Source organism: Aethalodelphis obliquidens, unplaced genomic scaffold (assembly GCF_003676395.1).
Source record: "Aethalodelphis obliquidens isolate GAN/ISIS:26980383/991018 unplaced genomic scaffold, ASM367639v1 scaffold77, whole genome shotgun sequence".
Lineage (NCBI taxonomy): Eukaryota > Metazoa > Chordata > Mammalia > Artiodactyla > Delphinidae > Aethalodelphis > Aethalodelphis obliquidens.
Genome location: NW_020838021.1, coordinates 5,194,570 through 5,215,545, shown reverse-complemented (window position 1 = coordinate 5,215,545; position 20,976 = coordinate 5,194,570). Strand labels below are relative to the sequence as shown.

Sequence of the window (20,976 nt, the reverse complement as noted above, 5' to 3'; positions counted from 1 at the left end):
AATTAGTTGGGATTTTTAGGAGGCTAGAGTGTATCCTACATGTGATGATGGCAAGTCTCAGAACTCTGATATACTACTTAGATAATTCCTTAGGTTACAATAAAAAAAAAAACAAATTAACAATTAGTGGTCTTGGAGGGGAACAATCCTGGGACCATGATTTAGTGTGAGAGGACTATACTAACAGTGATATCTAAATAAATATTTTACAATATGAGTATTCTTCAGAAAAAAAGAAACTCAAAGTGGTGGTATAGACAACCCTTGATTAGGGCTTAATTTGTATATTATTGATTCTTGTTTCTCCTCTTCATTATTTTGCTATTCATAGTAGCTTAATTAGAGTGAGCAAGGAAATGCAGTGTTTTGAACTTTTGTATGTTAATTATATTAAAAATTTTTTTAAAAATTATATATTAGTAGCCATTTATGATGTTTTTTCAAGATTTAAACTTAATGGAAAAATTGAATGATCAGTTTCTTGTATAAAGTTTACTCTGCTGGAAGAGATCATTAGAAGTTCATCACTATGTGATATTTGAATATTTATTATTAATTGGATATGTTTAGTCTTTAGGTGGCCACCAAGTATGAGATTTGCTTGGAAATAAAAGCATAAAATTTTAAAAGAAAGTTATACATAAGATTCAGAGCTTCAAACCCAGTCTGTTTTCTCTTTTTTGTTATAGATTTGTCATTTGCTTTTAGGTCACTCTCTTGTTTAGGAACTGCATCTTCCTATGGCCAAACTTACTTTGGTCACAAATGGCATTCATCTGTTGTCCATATGACATTATTGGTATTTAAATTGATTATAAGTTCCTTGAGGGAATGGATCAGAGCTAACATTTTTTCCCCTTTCCTGTTCAACGCAGATGGTATTATCATGAAGTGTAGTTATTTATTAATAAGCCACGCTTTTGGACCGTATGTTTCTTCTATGGTAGAAGAACCTGTTTTTAAAGTATTTTAAAATTATATCTTAGATTTTTTTTATTAGCTCCTTTTAACTATACTGTACATCATAAGCAGAAAGCTATAGAATTTTCAGGCGTCTTGTATTATGGTTTAAACTTGTCATAAAGATTTTAGGATGAGTAAAAGTCTCATTCTGTTCCTAGGTAGGGTATCTGTCTTTTTAAGCAAGGCTGGAGAATCATAACAAATTAAAAAAAATAATTGTAGTAGAAGCTTCTTTCTTTGTATTTGTTGTTACTGTCGTGGGGCTACAACAGTTGTAACAAATCCGTATCTAGAAAAAGCAGAAATCCTTATTTACTAAAACACATTAGCAGACACTTGGAAATTTAGTTTTGGGGTAGATATCCTTCCCAATATTTCTGGCGTGTTTATAATAAATATGGCGTTCTCCCCGCCCCCCGCCCCCTGTCCCTTTTAAAGGAATTGTTTGTCTTAGAAGAAAGAAGCAAACCATCATTTTACCCACGTAAATATATGAATATATTTCTGACATTGGGGCGTCCCAGAAGATGATAAAGAAATGATAGCAGCTCCAGAAATACCAACTGATTTTAATCTACTTCAGTAAGTATATTATGATAATCTCTAAATACTCATTTTTTCCACAAAATGGGAACTGTATTAACTTCAGTTAAAGTTACTTCTGCTTGAGAAGATATAATGTTTCAGTATAAAATAGCATGCATACTTGGAAATAGTTTATATCAATGCTTACTGAGTTCTGTAACAGTAATTCCATGCCTTTTTTTGTAGTATATTTTATAATTTAGATCCTGGAAAATTTATTATTTTTGCTGTTCAGTTCTTTGAGTCCATACTTGGTTTTACAATAGCAACTGTTTTGAAGGGAGTGTCATGAAATTCTTAAAATGTTAAGTGTTCTCATTAGTAAGGAATATATACCATGCAATACTATTTAGGATGTAATGTCAGATTTCTGTTTAAAATCAAATGACAGGCTAAAACAAATGTAGGAGGGTAGGACATGCTTTCCTTTTTTTTTAACCCCCCAGAAACAAATTATATGCTAATTGGTCCATAAAGTGACTTCAGCATAGCTATTTTCTTTACCCTTGTCTTAAAAGCTACTGTACTCCTTATTGAGCTTTTATTCTCATTACTCTTTGGTGTTTTGATGTAGGAAAGAATTTGAGCTGCTATATGCAGCAGTGGTTTTCATACTAAGCTCCAGTTTCATGAGGTACCTAAGTGAAGAGTGAACCTTTAAACTGCTCGTGGACCCCCATTAACTTTACGCACACATATACCACATATTAGGGTCTTTATAAGACTTGATTTAAAAACAGAGTCTGGTTGCTAAAAATTTTGAAAACAGCAGATATCCTTGTACATAATGGTGGCCAGTGTCTGCTTTTGATGTTTTATAGATTTTCATTTTTTAAATAATTTTATTATTTTCAGAGTGTTAAGGGTCTGTTGGGATATTGCCAATATTTCAAAGTATGATTTTTAATGTGATTTTAATCCCAGTTTATATTGACTCTACTTTCAGATTCTTGAGGAAAATTTCTTGTTTTTGTTTGAGGGAGGATATGGGATAGTCTGAGAAAAAAATTAATTTTTGGTTTGACTACTATAAAATTATCTTATGAAATTTCTCAAATACATTAATACAGTAGAGGTAATTTAAAAGGTTTGCGTTATAAGCTAGACTGTTGACCATTAGAATATCTCGAGTAATTAGAGCCTGAAATAGGGTAATGGATAAGAGGGAATCGATGTTGTGGAGGTAGAATAGACAGTATTTGATTGGGTATGTGAGGTGGGGGCAGGGTAAAGAGAAAGGAGTGGAAGATTCAGTCGTGTGATGGATGGCTCATGAAGTTTCCAGCCACTAAAAGGTGAACCCAGTATACCCCATAAACATATTAGCATATGTTAATTTCACCTAGGATAGGTTTTTGTTGTTCTTTTGATCTTAAAAACAGAAGGAAGCATTAGAGAAAGACAGACTCACAAGAATATTTCTTCTCTGGTTGGGGATATTTTAGACTCTTATTACCCCATTTACTCACTTCAGTTTTCTTCAGAAGGTTTTCCAGTTAGTAATTAAGCCTCTAGTGGCTCATTCTTTTAGTTGGGATAGCCTGGAGATGAGGATTAAGAATGTAATTGAGCCTTTGATTACTCTTTGGCCATCAGAATATTGGCAAAGACTAGTGATTGCAGACTTATAGCATTTACTGAGCTCTCTAAGAGAGCTAGTGTCCCACAGATATCTTGGGGAAGAAAGAAGATTACTTACACACCAAGATGTTTAAAACCATTTTCAAAAATTTTTTTGCAAAGCCATATAGGCATGTGGGAAGATTATTGATGACAACAGTATTCTTAAGATGTAAGAGGCATGAGTTTCAAGGTTAATATTAAGTTGTCATTCAGTTTTGAGTGCATTAACTATGGGAAATGGTGTTTATTACAGGCTCTTTTCCTCGCAACATTATAGGACATAGTTAGGATTGCCACTATCTTCAATACATTGTTTAAATAACTTTGTAGGTAAGTGCTATAAATAGTAATTTTTCCCCCTGCTAGCATCTTAACCATTATTTTAGATTTATAAAGTATTCCTAACTCACAGCCTCTGGACAACTGGTTATTATAACAATAAAAATGGAAATAGAAGAAATCTAGTTAGAGAAGACTAGCTTTAGAAAGATAGTCTTTCACTTTGATTCTATTTATTTTAAACAAAACTGACAATAGTTTTACACATTTAAAATGGTAAAACCTTTATCTTTTATGTGTGTTGTTCAGTTCTAAAATCCATTGTGACCCAAATATTGATACTGGGTATGCCTTGCCTTAAGCATTTAAGTGTGGGTCTGTTACTACTATTTAGATAGATAGACCCATGTTTACATATATAGGAAGCATCACACATGTGTATTTAAATTGGTTTACTTCCATTTTGCCTTAGAAAATCCAGATTATACAAAGCACCCCTCCTACTCCAAAATGAGGGACAGTTTCTTAGAACTATAAATCTATATTTTAGAGATTAAAGAGACTTCAGAGATTTCATTCTTTCCTGCATAAACATTGTTTGTAGATGAGAAGATTGAGTGGTTGTCAGTTGTCCAAGATCACAGTTTCCTAGTACCGTATTAACTAGAACCAGTTTTCTTGACTATAGCTCAACAGCTTTTTGCTTCATAAAGGATTTTGATCAATTAGCACACTTCCCTACCCTGTTGATTTAGTTTGTAAAAATGTTTTACGTATATTCTTTCAGAAATACATGTTTTGTATAGTTACACTTAGATTATGAATATTTTTGTGTTATATAGGAAAGGTCATAAGATCCTTAATATTGCTAAAATTCCCTAATAAAGATTATCTCATACCTAGTGCTAAAATACAGTTTTACCTGAACACCATGGTCTTTGAATCAGAAAATGAAACCAGCCATTCCAGTAGAACACCACGTTTCCTAGAGTTAAAAGTTTGAGAGCCCCTGGTTTTGTTTTTATGCTTTGGTTAAAAATTAACAAAATAAAAACATGCTTAGACATTTGTGTTTTAGATTAATGTTTTTGTGTTATATAATTTTAAATGTTTGGTAATATGCTACGATATGTTGCTTTGGGAAAGCATCTTAATTACATTTAATGCTAATATAGTTTTGTAATGAGTTAACCAAGCCTTTCTTTTAGAAAATATGGCAAAATTTAGAAACTCCATCTACATTTCTAAGGAAGATTTTAAATAATTGCTTATCTTTTTGTCATAGGGAGTCAGAAACACATTTTTCTTCTGACACAGATTTTGAAGACATTGAAGGAAAAAACCAAAAGCAAGGCAAAGGAAAAGTATGTATAGAATATGTGTCTTTATTTTGGTTCTTACGGTCATAAATATACATATATGAATAAATATAATTATATACTATATATAGTTGTTTTAGTTATGTCTCAGATGTTGTTGTCTTTTAAAAATGCTTTTTTCCCCTGACTGGTATGGCAAGCCTTTGAACACTTCTACTACTATAAAGTTGAAATTAATACGTCATTGTTTCTAGTAGTTTATTTTATAAAGCATAGTATGCTAAGCAAAATGTGGTACTCTGTTGGCTTTATTTTTATTTGTACATGAGTAGTCCAATGTAAAGCAAATCAGTAAATTTCTTATTCTAAAGTACCCTAAAAATGTAACCTACAAGCGTTTAAGTCTAATGGGTTACTGTTGACAGTGACTCTTTATAAGTAATGTCAAGGATAAAAACTAACAAAGTTCTGAGTCAATAGAATGCAAGTTTAGAGTATGAGTGGGTAGCCTGAGAGGTGTGGGTAACTTAGTGAATGGTTAAATCATTTTGCTATTTTGGAAAGTACATTTGACTCCGTGCATGTGTAAATACATTGTGCAAAAGATGACTTGCTTTTGTTCAGCATTTTCTTTGCCAAAATGAATTTTGGATTTATATTTTCTCATGACACATTTACCTTTTTTTTCTCTTTTTTTTTTTGGATGATTCTCTTATTTTTATTGGGGTATAGTTGTTTTACAATGTTGTGTTAGTTTCTACTGTACAGCGAAGTGGAGTTCCCTGTGTATACAGCAGGTTCTTAGTAGTTATCTGTTTTATACATATGTGTATATATGTCAATCCACATTTACTTTTAAAAAGTCTAAATAATGCAGAAATGTACAATGAGCAAAGTAAAAATTTCCCATTTTAAATATGTAAACATTTTTGATGAACATACACATGTATATATACACCTGTATATAAAAATGCACATAGAATTTTACTTAAATGGAATCATACTGTGCAAACTGTTTCATTTGCTTTTAAAACTTAATGACATGTTGTCAGCAGCTTTCCTATCAGTGAATTTTTCCTGTCTGTAATTTTTAATGGTGTCATAGGATCCCATTTTATGTATGGAACATAATTTATTTAACTAGTCCTTGGAATATCTTTTTAGAGTGCACATAATCCATGTGTTTCATAATTTCGTATGCATTCTTAGTCCCTTAAAAAGTGGTAGTTTGGCGGAGGGGAGAGAATGTGAATGAATACAAATGTTAACTCATGACTATCCAAAGACAGCCATAATTCTAGTGGGTAGTATATGCTTATTCATTAGAAAACCACTTTTCCTTGTTCTGCAGTCATCTTTCAAAACCAAAACTCTGCTTTTGGCTTTAATTTGCAAGCTGGGATAAGACTTATAGTGGCATCTGAATAGAGTAGCCACTGTTGTGAGTGAGGTATTAGGCATCAGATCAATGATTTATTATAACAATAATAATGTTTTGACCCTATACTATGTATGTTCCATGCAGTGTGCTAATAATTTTACATGTTATCTAATTTAATATTTGAACAGCCCTGTAGATTAGAAAACTTAATTTTTATAGATAGGAAACTGAGGTCTAGAGAAGCTTAGTCATTAAGGATTTGAGCCCACATCTGTTGAAAGGTGGTATACTCTTAATCCACTATAGTATACTACCTCATAGTCTTTTTTTAAAAATAAATTTTATTTATTTATTTTTGGCTGTGTTGGGTCTTCATTGCTGTGCATGGACTTTCTCCAGTTGCGGCGAGCATGGGCTACTCTTTGTTGTGGTGCACGGGCATCGCAGTGGTTTCTCTTGTTGCAGAGCACGGGCTCTAGGCACGTGGCCTTCAGTAGTTGTGGCTCTTGGGCTCAGTAGTTGTGGCTTGTGGGCTCTAGAGTGCAGGCTCAGTAGTTGTGGTGCACGGGCTTAGTTGCTCCGCAGCATATGGGATCTTCCTGGACCAGGGATTGAACCCGTGTCCCCTGCATTGGCAGGCGGATTCTTAGCCACTGCGCCACCAGGGAAGCCCCTGAAGTAGTTCCTAAGAGTAGGGTGGTTTTAGATTCTTGAAGAAGGAGAAAAGACCCTTTATGGAACAAAGTATAGAAACATACAGACTGTCAGTGGAAGTAAATTTGTAGATCTGGCTATAGATCAGGGATCTGCAAACTATGGCCTGTTTTTGTACTGCCCACGAGTTAAGAATGGTATTTACAGTTTTAAAGGATAGTGAAAATAAAGAATATGTGACAGAGACAGTATGTGGCCTGCAGAGCCTTAAAATATTTACTATCTGGTACTTTACAGAAAGTTTGCTGACTGTTGCTCTAGATCATAGAAATGGGTAGACCTAAAAGAGACCCTCGAAATCATCTATTCTAACCTGTAAAGATATTGATACAACTCTGGCATTTTAGAAATGAGGACTCTGAGTTGGGGAATGACTTTTTTTTAATAATAAGGTATAAATGCTGTTGGAGGTGTTTTATATCTGAGGCATGTAGGCAGCCTATTCACTGATTTATGAAGTCCCTCCACCCAATGTTAACTTTCTTATAAAGGGGCTTCATTTCCATAGTGTTCGTTAATTGAACTTTCATGATAAATAAGTGTTGGAGGGAAGGCCCAGAACAAGAAAGAGGTTGATATACCTATTCATACTGTTTAGAATTCCTTTGTCAATGCACTGCAGTGATTTATAAGACTAACAATAGACATCAAGTTAAAATGTTGAACTCATTACGAGTTACTTCTTTCATAGAGTTTTGTTATTCTTGCTGCCCACTACAGTCTGCACCCTAAAGCACAATCCTATGAAGTAGGCACTTTTGTTTTTTTTTTTACTTTTATCCTCATTTTACAAGTTAGAAAATCTCTCTGAAGCACAGTGTGGTTAAGTAACTTGCCCAAGATCACTCAGCTAACAGGAATAGAAATTTGGGACTTAGGCAGTCTGTCAGTCTACAGAGACTGTGCTCCTAACTGCAGTGTCACATGAGGTATATGGTAGTATAAGTTAAAAAAATTGATACCACAAAGAGCCTGTCACAACTATATCATTTTATTATGACGCATGTGTATGGCAGTCCCCTTTAGGTCAGGTTTAAGTGTTTTATAATTTTGCACGCTATCAGCTGCTCCTGCTGTAGCTTTATTTTGAACTCTCAAGGATAAGGATATAACTTAAGCAACTTGTATTTTTATGCAGACTTGTAAAAAAGGCAAAAAAGGCCCAGGAGAAAAGGGCAAAGGTGGAAATGGAGGAGGAAAACCTCCTTCTGGTCCAAACCGAATGAATGGTCATCACCAGCAGAATGGAGTGGAAAACATGATGTTGTTTGAAGTTGTTAAAATGGGCAAGAGTGCTATGCAGGTAATGTTTATTGTGTTCTTCCTGGTTCATTTGTACATTTTGAACTTAAGTGAATTATATAAAATATATCCCTGATTTTTCTAATTGTGTTTAAAAATTTTTTAATACTGTGTATTAGAAAAAAGCAACAAACTAGTCAGAAAACAAGGGATCTGTCTATTCAGACATAAGACCTTTAAGCTGTGTCTTGAGTCATTTTCTGCTGCATTATTTTCTTTTAATGGCATATAATAAAAAATATGTCAAAAAATATGCTGATGTAAACCCTGACTGTGACATTTCAATTTCCTTTGAGTTTATATAGTGGCTGTTAAAACATGAAGTTCTTTGCACATACAGAATTCTTGGCTGAGTGACCTAATGTAATCACTGTCCACTTTAGTGAATTCTTTTGATCACTGTTGTCTATTACAAATTTTATTACTTGTGCTGTTTCTTACCAGAGGAGTACAGAGTTGGAGTCATATTCATGTTAAATCATCCTAAATTTGTTTCTTCATAATTTTATGACAGTAGAAGCATTTCAGCTTTACACTGGAGGCTAAACCCATATGGTTTTTAAAAATTGAATCAACACTATACTCAATATACACGCTTAATGAAATTATTATTTAATTTATAAAAGCTATAGGGAATAGTTTTTTTCCTTCATGGAATTAACTTTCATCTACAAAAGGTGCACATGGATTGTTTAGGGAAGGCTAGTCATTAAACTTTGTTATTAATGAATAACTGAAATGTAAATCTTGATTATAAATATGCATTTATCTAAATATGTATGGTTTTGTAAATAAATTTTAAAATATCAATTGGAACTAATAAGGCACATTTTTTACACGTAAGATGAAAAAGAATTGTTAGCTTTTGAACTATCACCAATTGTATAGTGCAACGTATTTTCTTAAATTCGAATTCACTGTCACTTATCCATATATGGTTAGCTTTCATAGGGTTGTGATTAGGATGTGGATTTTATTTCTTGTTTAATGTTTTAAATGATTATTTTGTGTACACATTTGAAAGAAATAATGTCTTATTATATTACTGTGCTATGGTTTATTTAGTCATTTCCTAATTTAAAAAATTATCCTCCTCTCTGGTTACCATTTTGGGTTAATTTTATTGAAGGGATAAATTATCTCTGTTAAATTGTATACCATTTCATTACTTTCCTTTTTATATTTATATTATACTTTTCTCTATAATATTTTGTTCTAAGTGGTTAAATGCATTATTTTTTTTCTAATATCTTATCATTTTTGTTAACATCAGAAATCTCAACTTATATCCGCAGCTAATTAGGCTATTCTATTTTTGTCTAGTCTGTAGGGTTTTTTTTTTTTAACTTTTTGGCTCATCAGAATTTTTTAATAGAAAATGTGAGGGCTTAGCTTTATATTTCTTTTTGTTAATGGTATCTCAGTGTTTAAAGAGTGAACATTTTTCTTATTTTTGTGTTGCTTATGGTTTGTCATATGTTAAGATTGTACCTCTATGCCATTTGTTTTTCTATTTCTAAGTGTGATTTCCCGCTTAAAAGCAGTATATCCACAGTATCTCTCCATTGATTTCCCTGAATCATCTCTCCACCTCCAGTTTGTTTTGTGTACTCCCACTTGTGTTATCTTTCTAACACCAAATTTGATCAAGGAAGTCTCCTGTTTACAAACTTCTAAGAGTTCTTCCTTATCTAAAAGTTCCAGCCCAGATTTCCTTATGGCATACTTGCTGTTCTCTAGCTGCCATATGTTCTCTGCCCCTAGACCTTTCTTTTTGTTTTTCTTACTGCCTGGAATAGTCTTATTTTTCTCCCTTCCATATCACAGGATTGACTAATTCAAATGTCACTCTTTTTTGGGGAAACATTTTTGGACTCTTATCTCCTTCTCCCCTTGAATGTATTTCTTATTCTTCTCTTTCCAGTATAGCACTTAGTATATTGTATTATAGTTATGCACATGTCTGTATTTGCTTCTAGATTGTTAATTCCTTGATTGGGGACTGTGTATTACTCATTTTTTTGTATCCCCAGGATATCCCTATTTCGGTGATTATGAGTGAGAGTGAATAAGTACAAGACTCACTGTTGGTTTTAAAATAGTTCTTAAATTTTAAGAAAGAAGAAATCATGCATGTGCCCCTAGTTCTATTAGATAATAGATGTTGAATTTTATTGAATGAGTTTTTAGTATATTATTTGATGATTAAAAATTTTAAATATATTTCATTGTGATAGCTTATATTAGTTTTACTATTTGTATTTTATTTGTATTTATTACAGCAGCCTTATGTAAACTCTAGTATAAACTCTTCTTGATCTTCAAGAATAACTTTTTGATGTGATGTGATTTTTTTGTAAGATTTCATTAAATATTTTTGTATCTTTATTGATGAGAATAGCCCTTGTTCTAGTTATCTATTGCTGCATAACAAACCACCCCAAACTCAGTGATGTAAAAGAACAACCATTTTATTATGCTTAGTGATTCTGTGGATCTAGAATTCAGACAGAGGTAAATAGGGATGTCTCTTCTGTGCTTCCATCCATGATGGCTGGGGTCTTAGCTGAGATAGCTTGAATGCCTGGAGGTGACAAAAGCAGTTATGGACTATAATAATCTGGAGACTTCTTTATTCATGTTTGGTACCTAGTCAGTAGTGATTTGAAGGCTGGGCTCAGCTGGAACTGTTACCTGGAGTACCTACAAATGGTCCTTCCACGTGGCTTTGGCTTCTTACAGTATGGCTTCTGAGTTTGGAGAGACTATCCTGAGAGGAAGTATCTAGTTCTGTAGTGCTGCAAGAACCCAATGCAGAAGTTGAATAGCCTTCTATGACCTAATCTTGGAAGCATCATTTCTGCTGCACTCTGTTCTGGAGAAGGGGACATAGACCTCACTTCTTTTTGGGGAGCAATGTCAAACAACTTGGGGCCATGTTTTAAAACTCCCATATCACATAATATATTCTCTTGATACTGCCCATATCATATTTGGGGATCATCTTAGAAACATTTCTTTCATAAATTGAGTTGGTTCACATACACAAGCTGCTATAAAATATAGAAAAGGACTGAAATCTAGAAATTAAGCAACATTTTAGAATATGTCCAGTAAATCTCTATGAACCAGGTTATTCTTAAATAATATTTTCTTTTTCTTTTCTTTTTCATGTGATCATATTATCTTTTTTGTACATCAAATTGTACATATTTTATTCATTCAGTTCATACCCAAATTCCGTATTTATTGGTATATAACTTAAAACATTTTCCCTCCTGACTTTTCATTTTTTATATTAGCTGTAATTTATCATCTTAATTTTTAAAATTTTGTTTATTTAAAAATTTTTTTATCTGTTTTGTGGTTTCCTCTTTTGTCCATGAAGGAATAAAGTGCTGCTTTTATTTTTTAGTTCTGTTTTTTAAAAAATTGCTATATTGAAATATACTTCACAAACCATAAAATTCACCCTTTTAAAGTGTAAATTCAATGAATTTTAGTATTGGTACATTCACAGAGTTGTGCAGCCATCACCACAATCTAATTTTAGAATTTTTTCAATACCCCAGAAAGAAACCTCGTGCCCATTAGCAGTCACTTTCTCCTCACCTGCCCCCAAGTCTAGGCAACCATGAATCTACTTTCTATAAATTTGCCTATTCTGGACATTTCATATAAACGAGGTCATATAAATATATGGTCATTTTTGAGTGGCTTCTTTGACTTAGTGTGTTTTTAAGGTTCATCCATGGTGTGGCATGTATTATAACTTCATTCTTTTTTATTGCCAAATAACATTCCATTGTATGGATATGCCATGCTTTATTTATCCATTCATCCCTTGATGTATCTGTGGTTTGTTTCCACTTTTTGGCTGTTGTGAATAATGCTGTTATGAGTAGTATTGTACAAATTTTTGTTTGGACATACGTTTTCATTTCTCTTGGGTAATAAATACCTAGGAGTTGAGTTCCAGGGTCATTTAATTCTTTAGCTTTTTGAGGAGCTGCCAAACTGTTTTTACAAAGTGGCAGCACCATTTTACTTTTTTACGAGCAGTGTTTTAGCATTCCATTTCTCCAAATTCTTGCCAGCATTTATTATTGTCTGTACTTTTTATTATAGCCATCTTAGTGGGAGTGAAGTGGTATCTTATTGTGGTTTTGATTTCCATTTCCTTTGTGGCCAGTTACACTGAGCATCTTTGCATGTGCTAAGGGCCATTTGTATATCTTCTGTATAGAACTGTCTATCCCGATCCTTTGCCTATATTTTTAATTGGGTTATTTGGCTCTTTAAAATTATTGAATTGTAGTTCTTTATATTTTCTGGGCACAAGTTCCGTATCAGATATATGATTTGCAAATATTTTCTCCCATTCTGTGGGTTGTCTTTTCACTTCCTTGATGGAGTCCTTTCAAGAATAAAGTCTTAATTTTGAATAAGTCAAATTTATTTTTTCTTTTGTCTCTTGTGCTTTTGGTCTAATATATAAGAAGGGTTTGCCTAACTCAGTGGTTATGAAGATTTACTTCTGTGTTTCATAGGTTTAACTCTTACATTTAGGTATTTGATTGTGTATGATGTGAGAGAGGGTCCAGCTTCATTCTTTTGCATACAGATATCCAGTTGTCCCAGCACCATTTGTTGAAAAGACTAGTCTTTTGCTATTGAATTGGGTTGGCATCCTTGTCAAAAATCAAATGACCATCAATCTAAGGGTTTATTACTGGACTCTCAGTTTTATTCCATTAATCTACGTATCTGTCCTTATGCCAGTACTCTACTGTCTTGATTACTGTAGCTTTGTAGTAGGCTTTAATATCATGAAGTGTGAGTCCTTCAACTTTGTTCTTTTTTCAAGACTGTTGACTATTCTGGATACCTTGCATTACCCTAAGAATTTTAGGATCAACTTTTCAATTTCTGCTAAGAAGCCAGCTGGGATTTTGATAGGGGTTGCATTGAGTCTGTAGCTCAATTTGGAGGGTACTGTCATCTAACAATATTAAGTCTCCAGATCCATGAACTATCCTACTTTCTTTTGATGCTTATTTCTTATTAATATGGGACTATTAGTGCTCACTACAATATTTTAGTCAAATATCAGTATTTTCTAAGGTATCTATAATATCTATATAGATATCTATATAGATATCACTATATAGTGATATCTATAATATCACTAAGAAATTTCAGTTTATAGAATTGGGTCCCATATTTAGTTTTTAGATTCCTTTTAATGCAAAAATGAGGAAGATGGATCATTTATGTACAATCAGGTGATTAATTTACTGAATTTGATTCCATTTTATTGTTTAAATTTAACTTTAAATTTTAGTATACAAGTGTATGTATTTATTGAAATAATGTGATACCACTTAATGTTGAATCTTAACGACTTTAATCTGACTTAATTAACTCTTAGAACGTTAGAAAAAGCTAATGGTTCTTTTCCCCCTCTGCTGTAGTCGGTGGTAGATGATTGGATAGAGTCATACAAGCATGACCGAGATATAGCACTTCTTGACCTCATCAACTTTTTTATTCAGTGTTCAGGCTGTAAAGGTAAGATATTTATTTTGGAAGCAGAATGTTCTCAAATGTTCTCTTCTTTTTTGTTTCACCTAAAGATTATTAGCACTTCATGTGGAAACTAATGCCACGATACTGAGTTATTTGCATTATAACCATACAAAATGTATGTAAGGAAAAAAGAGCAAAGAACAAAGAGAGAAAGTCTGTTGAGACTGTTATATTCACATGTGAAAGTTAACTAAAAACTTGGCAATTTATAATTGTTATGTTACTTTATTAGATATATTTCCCACTTTCAGCATCTGGTTTTAGGAGCAAAGAAATGGATTAAGAATGGAGGAGGAAGATAATGAAGAGATACAGGTTCAAGTGGCAGGGAATTGTAGAGTGTAGGGAGTTAAAAAGTGCCCTGAATAACAGTAAGTAAGTAAGTAAGTAGGTAAGTAAGTAACTAAGTAAGTAAGTAAACTAAGGAATTGGTGACATTTACAGGTTTTTTTCCCTAAAAGGTAGAGAAACTGGAGTGGGGAGCGGGGTCTTTTTTAAAGTGTTTATACTTTATTTTAAAAGATTTTGAAGTAAGAGTAGGGAAAATATAAAATGTCTTCCCTGAGACAAAAACATGTAGTACACACATTTGGCCAGGGAGACAAAATTGTGTAAGTTGGGGAGTCATACATCCTGATCTGGATCAGTAAATGAGTTAGTCAAGATCATGGGCAGGTTCTGATTTATTCTGTGTCTCCCTAATACTTGGCCCATCCTTGAAATTCTAGAAGATGCACAGGCTAATAAATGTTACAGAGTTTTCCAAGGGTATTACATTTTTTTAATGAAAATGGCACCAAAAACATGGGCATTAGAAGTTAGGAGGAGGGAAGATTGCCTAAAAGTAGATCTAAAGAATTAAGGTGCTAAAGAATGACTGATTTAATAAACAAATCTGAAAAGAGATCCCAGAAAACAATTTACTTATGTCTACTCCTTTAATTCTACAAAACGTCTTTAAACATCCTGTCATTGCAATTGGAAAACAAGTAACATTTTAAGAACTGATGCATTTTATGAGGTCGATCACAACTTTCAGTGCAGTCTACATATTAAATGTTATATATGTGAGGCCTGATAGACAAATTTATTAACTTATTGGGTCTATGGTCTTCATAATGCCATTAATATGGCCATTTTTTAGAAATTTTAATGTCTTTAGAGTGCAGAGTTGCCTAGTTTACTTCTTAGCTAAAGGTAGCTGTAAATCAGTATTAGAAAATTCTACTGAATCTGCTCAGAGGAAGTGTTGTAGTAATGACAGTATGATGAACCAGATTAACTCTTTAGAAAATGAGATATGTTGATATTATTATTTTTTTGTCTATGTCCATCCCATCTTTCTGGAGTAGAAGGGTACAAGTACCTGTTTGTGGTGTTATGTAATCAAGGGCAACGTCCTTTCTCCTTAGATTCTTTGAAAATGGAAGGTTGATTGCAGAACAAGTGAACAGGTGCCAGAAATAATTTAATGATTTGAAATTCTAATTTTTATATTCAGTCTTACCTATTATACCATAGTTTGATCAGTTTTAGTTTCCTAACTAGGCTTCTGAATTGCAGTTTTAAAACAAAGCCGTAGTCAGAGCATTTCCCTTTATCAGATACATTCCTTTTCTGGCATCACTGTATTTATAAATCAGGAGCTTGCCCATTAAACATTTGGACATACCTTGTCACAAACAAGGTTGTGAAAATTTTTAAAAATTGAAGGTGTTGAAAACTTAGGTAGATTTAAACACTGCTATAATATTTATTTTAGAAGCAAGGAAGCTCCATAAAGAGGAATTTACCATGTAATCAAAGTTAAGGTCATTAAGTACTTACAAAACATACTCAAAAATATTTTGGTAGAATTCTTTTATAAATGAATTAGAAACATGCTTAAGTGTATACAGTGTACCTTTTCCTGTGGATTTAGGACTGTTATTATGAGCATCAGTTATTTTACTGTAGTTATGCCTTCTGAAGTATTGAGGTATGTGGAGAGATGTTTGGCCCTACACTGAATGGCTCCAGACTGCTCTGTGGTTGGTGATTCTGTGGCCAGTTGTTTCCTTCTTTCTTTCCTGGTCAGCTGTCACTTTTCAGTTTACCAGTTTTTAAAGCAGTCTTGCTTCATGTCCCCCACACTTTTAAGGCAGTGGGAGCTGGCCTGATGTCCTGATGGCTCCTTTATACCTGCCTCAGGAGTTATTATATGCATGGAGTTTGTGACAGCTATTTTGTTTTCTGCTTATATTTGGGTTTATGGCTGTTATATGGTCTATGAGATGAGAGGAGGAGCTTTAGAAGTTTGTCAAAATGTATGCAATATGTTTACTTTGAGATTTATTTATATATAAATGCTTATTTCGTAGAAATTATTTCAGGGATTGAGTTACTTGTCCTTCTCTAGCACTGCCACATTTACAGTACCTGGGTATAAAGTATGAAAAGGTTCTGGAGATACATCCATGGCTCTAGATATAAATTAAAAACCTCTCAAAAGGTTTTTGAGAATGTGCTTCTTTAGTCAGGGAAATCATGCTTTCTTTCAAATTTGTTAATATTTTTAAACAATCATTTGGTTTTTTAATGTGGTAAGTAAGGGCTCTTTCACAGTACCAGTAGAAATTGATCTCACCTGGGGCTGGGCAGCAAGATGTAGACTAATAATCTCATACAAATTATTTAACTTCTCTTTGCCTTAGCATCGGTTTCCTCATCTGTAAAGCCAGGATTATAGTACCTCCTATATAGGCTTGTTGCCAGGGCTGAAGTGGCTGGTGCATACGCGGCTCAATGGATGTTAGTTCCTATTCTACTACTGCTGGTTTTGTTACGCTACTGGAAGGTCTTCAGATTGCATGCCCATAGAGAAGGGAGCTCACATAGCAGTTGTTCTTTTCAGATTTGGGGTTGGAAAGAGAGTATGATGTTCTATTGTTGTTTTTAAATTTATATGCACACACACATGTGCATGCATATATAAAATAGAGCTTGGTCAATTGAAATATATCTAACTTTTATAATAAATCTCATATTCCTGTACCAAGACATTCTTTTATTTTTAAATTAAAAAAATTTTTTTGTTTGGCTGTGCCGTGCTGCATGTAGGATCTTAGTTCCCCAACCAGGGATCGAACCTGTGCCCTCTGCATTGAGAGTGTGGAGTCCTAACCACTGGACTGCCAGGGAAGCCCCAAGACATTCTTTTAGATGTTACTATATTTATGGTATTCATAGTGATTAGACTGGCAAAGAATAAATAATCTAGCATTAGAAATGTGGTTTAGGAAATTCACTTTTTACATTTTTTCTTTTTTTAAAAAATATCTGACACCCCATCAGTGGAAATTCATGTACGACTTCTTCTTGCATTGTCTCCTACTCATAACTTTTTCCTAGAAACCCCTTTTTTGATATTTGACCTATACCTGGCTGACTTTTACTACCTTTTTTTTTTGAAATACAGTTGATTTACAGTGTTAATTTGAGGTGTACAGCAAAGTGATACAGTTATACTACTTGTAATGTGCATCCTTTCTCCTCGCCTCTTCCATACTCCTTTAAAACTCTAAATGTCCTTATAAGAAACACCTACTTATCCAGATCTTTTTTTTTTTTTTTTTTTTTTTTGTCTGAGCTATAGTCTTTCTTGGCTTTTCAACTCATTTGGGCATTTATTATGTACTAACTTTAATACTTTATTTTTCCCTTTCTCTCTGCTCCCTGCCCCCCCCCCCGTTATTCTTTGTTTAAACTTACAACTAGATTACAGGCTTCTGGATGAGCAGGAACTACAGCTTACTACTTATGTTTATTTGAAGCCCTTTGAGGGGATGATGGGATGTAGTTGCCTTACATATTGTTGTACTTAATAAAGAAACCTGGCTAAAGTGAAGTCTACCTATTACTCTTTCCCTTATTTTCTTCAGGTTCATCCTCAAGGTTTTAAATGTTACCCTGGATGCTGCCTCATGCTTGATGACATATGCTTTATATTAAAGGGTCTTAGTCATTCTATGCATGAGTAAAGTTAAGTCAAGTAGAAATGGCTAAGGCTGATTGTTCTAGGAAAAAAAGATACCTGTCAGAAGTGTGGGGCTGTTTTCTTGTATATGTTGATAATGGCATTTGTGCTTTATAGGGTTGAGTAACATGGTAAAGATCAAGTGCTATTGAAGTACACCTTATTGTGCGATTGTAGACATTTTAGTGTTAGAGATGGACTTAGAAGTTATTTTTTAAATTTACCATTAACTTCTTACACTTGCACATTTCAGGTGTTGTCACAGCAGAAATGTTTAGACATATGCAGAACTCTGAAATAATTCGAAAAATGACTGAAGAGTTTGATGAGGTAAGTTATTACCCTAAATGTTATGATAATTTTATGCATCTTGATCTTGATTTACTCTTCAGAGTATTAAATTCTGAATATTAGTGTTGTGGGTAAGTGCTTCGGCAGTAGAAATCCAATCAAATGATGGCCATGTGACCTTGGGCAAGTTGTCTTAGCATCAGTTTCATCATCTGTAAAATGGAGCTAAAAATATTTATAAGGCTGTTATGAAAATTGAATGCAGTAATGTTTGAAAAATTCCTTAGCATTTTACAATGCCTGGCATATAGTAAGAACTTAATAAATGGTAGCAGTTTTTATTTGTCAAAAAATTAAAATTTCAAGTAAGAATAAAATTTAAGTGCCTGTAAACATACCTTATGTTTATAGAATGTTGTAGAAGGAAGATTTGATAAATACTTGGGGAACCAGGTACAAGCTTAGGCAAAGGAAAATACATACATACATATATATGTATAAAATTGTTTAAAGTCTTATTTATGTTTCAAATCTGAGTAGTAAGAACAATACAAATCCATAATAAGTAGTAGCTTAGACTTTAGTTGATCCTTTATCACGGTGATGTCTTTGAAGTATTGTTGCCAATAAAGACATATTTAGATTTACTATAATATAAACTCCTTCAGGACAGGGATTTTTGTTTGTTTTGTTCACAGCTGTATTCCAGCACCAGTAGTTTTACTCTTTAAAGCTTTTCACCATGAATTTTCAAGTAGAAAGCCTTGTCTCATTTGAGTTTTATTTGATGTTTTTTTGGGTTTTTTTTGCTTACTCAGATGAAGGAGCTTTCAACTATCATTCTAAAAGATAGACAAGAGTTGTTAAAATGGCTTTGATGATCACTAAGTGCTATTAATCAGTCTCTAATTGAGATATAATTATGAGGAATGGTATTATTTTAACTTTCTGATATTAAATGTTTTAGTGAGAACTTTCTTTCTTCTAAACAGCTATTTGAAACAAGAATCCTGAAATAAGATTTGAAAATATCAGCAAACCAAGTTGCTAACAGCAATTAAGATGACACTTTTCAATATAGCACTAAATGAGCCAATCAGAAAATGTGGAAGAAAACCTTTTTGTGGAGTATTAGGACCTTATTCTCAGATGAGACATAGTTCAACTTGTTTATGGCATGACTTAAAATTTTAAAAAATGTATGGCTCTAATGACAAAATTTAATTGTTAAAAATTTTACTAAATCATACTGATAAAATGACCGTAAGTTTCTAGGACATTCTTGTCAGAAACTCTTACTTTTAGAGGTTCTGTGTAGTATTGATCTCTGTTTTTATCTTTATGACTTGCTTGTTTTTAATGATTTATGGAGGACCTCAGTGTATCTTCATTGGTGAATGCCCCATCTTATATATAGGAGTACTTGAGTACCTGTCTTTCCAGGTCATTCTAGCTACATTTCCATTTTTTAAAAAAATATCTCATTGTTTACATCTGCTGACTATTTGATGTCCTGAAGCTAATGAAAACATACATTGTAATCCTTCGATTATTTATAACTCATACATCAATCCATTAGACTGGCTGAGAATGTGGTTTCATCATTTTGAATCCATTAAAACATATAGCTTTGGTTTGATGTTGGTTTGGTTTTGTTTTAAAGAAATTTAGTAACCGTATCTTTGCTTATCAGAATAATGTTTTGTTTGATGGGAGAGGCTTTTTATTTTGGTATGTAATTGGTATATGTTTTCATTGGTTAGAGTGAATTCAGAATATCCATTTTGTTTTTTTAAAAGATTTATTATTTATGTATTTATTTATTTAGGGCTGCATTGGGTCTTAGTTGCAGCATGTGGGATCTTTGTTGAGGCACGTGGGATATTAATTTGCGGCTCACGGGCTTCTCTTTAGTTGTGGAGCGTGGATTCCAGAGTACGTGGGCTCTGTAGTTTGCGGCATGCGGGCTCTCTAGTTGAGGCGCGAGTTCAGTAGTTGTGGCTCATGGGCTTAGTTTGCCCCGTGGCATATGGTATCCCAGTTCCCTGTCTAGGGATCGAACCTGTGTCCCCTGCATATTGTAAGGCGGATTCTTTACCACTGGACTACTGGGGAAGTCCCATCCATTTTGATCTTAAATAAAAGAGATGTGTTCAAAGGTACCTCTACCTTTGCATATTATTCTCCTGCCTACTTTGAGGATTTATTATAGAAGAAAGATGAGATAAAGGAGTCTTTCTTTAAAAAATAAATTTGTTTATTTATTTATATTTTATTTTCGGCCGCATTGGGTCTTCATTGCTGCGCACGGGCTTTCTCTAGTTGCGGCAAGCGGGGGCTACTCTTCGTTGCGGTGCGCGGGTTTCATTGCGGTGGCTTCTCTTGTTGCAGAGCATGGGCTCTAGGCGTGTGGACTTAAGTAGTTGTGGCACGTGGGCTCAGTAGTCGTGGTTTGCGGGCTCCAGAGCACAGGCTCAGTAGTTGTGGCGCACGGGCTTAGTTGCTCCGTGGCATGTGAGATCTTCTCGGACCAGGGCTCGAACCTGTGTCCCCTGCATTGGCAGCCGGATTCTTAACCACTGCACCACCAGGGAGGTCCGATAAAGGAGTCTTTTCAAGCTTCTGCCTAGGGTATTTGAAAAAAAAAAAGTAAAAGTTTATTAAGTCATGTGTTTTAAATGAAATTGCTGTTTAAAATTTCTGTTTTAGGATAGTGGAGATTATCCACTTACCATGGCTGGTCCTCAGTGGAAGAAGTTCAAATCCAGTTTCTGTGAATTCATTGGCGTATTAGTACGGCAGTGTCAATATAGTATCATATATGATGAGTACATGATGGATACGGTCATTTCACTTCTTACAGGATTGTCTGACTCACAAGTCAGAGCATTTCGACACACAAGCACCCTGGCAGG

At 33.8% G+C, this 20,976-nt stretch overlaps 1 protein-coding gene across 5 annotated transcripts in view; it reads left to right on the top strand.

Moving 5' to 3' along the window:
• The window catches only part of STAG2 (STAG2 cohesin complex component), a 115,667-nt gene that overhangs the window by 39,200 nt on the left and 55,491 nt on the right, over positions 1 to 20,976 (top strand). For all 5 annotated transcript variants that reach the window (XM_027092372.1, XM_027092369.1, XM_027092371.1 and 2 more), the window contains exons 2-7: positions 1,402 to 1,545; positions 4,736 to 4,814; positions 8,003 to 8,167; positions 13,641 to 13,737; positions 18,024 to 18,100; positions 20,771 to 20,975. In XM_027092372.1, coding sequence (XP_026948173.1) covers positions 1,502 to 1,545; positions 4,736 to 4,814; positions 8,003 to 8,167; positions 13,641 to 13,737; positions 18,024 to 18,100; positions 20,771 to 20,975 — 667 coding nt within the window. In that variant the 5' untranslated portion in view covers positions 1,402 to 1,501. The remainder of the gene's footprint in view (positions 1 to 1,401; positions 1,546 to 4,735; positions 4,815 to 8,002; positions 8,168 to 13,640; positions 13,738 to 18,023; positions 18,101 to 20,770; position 20,976) is intronic.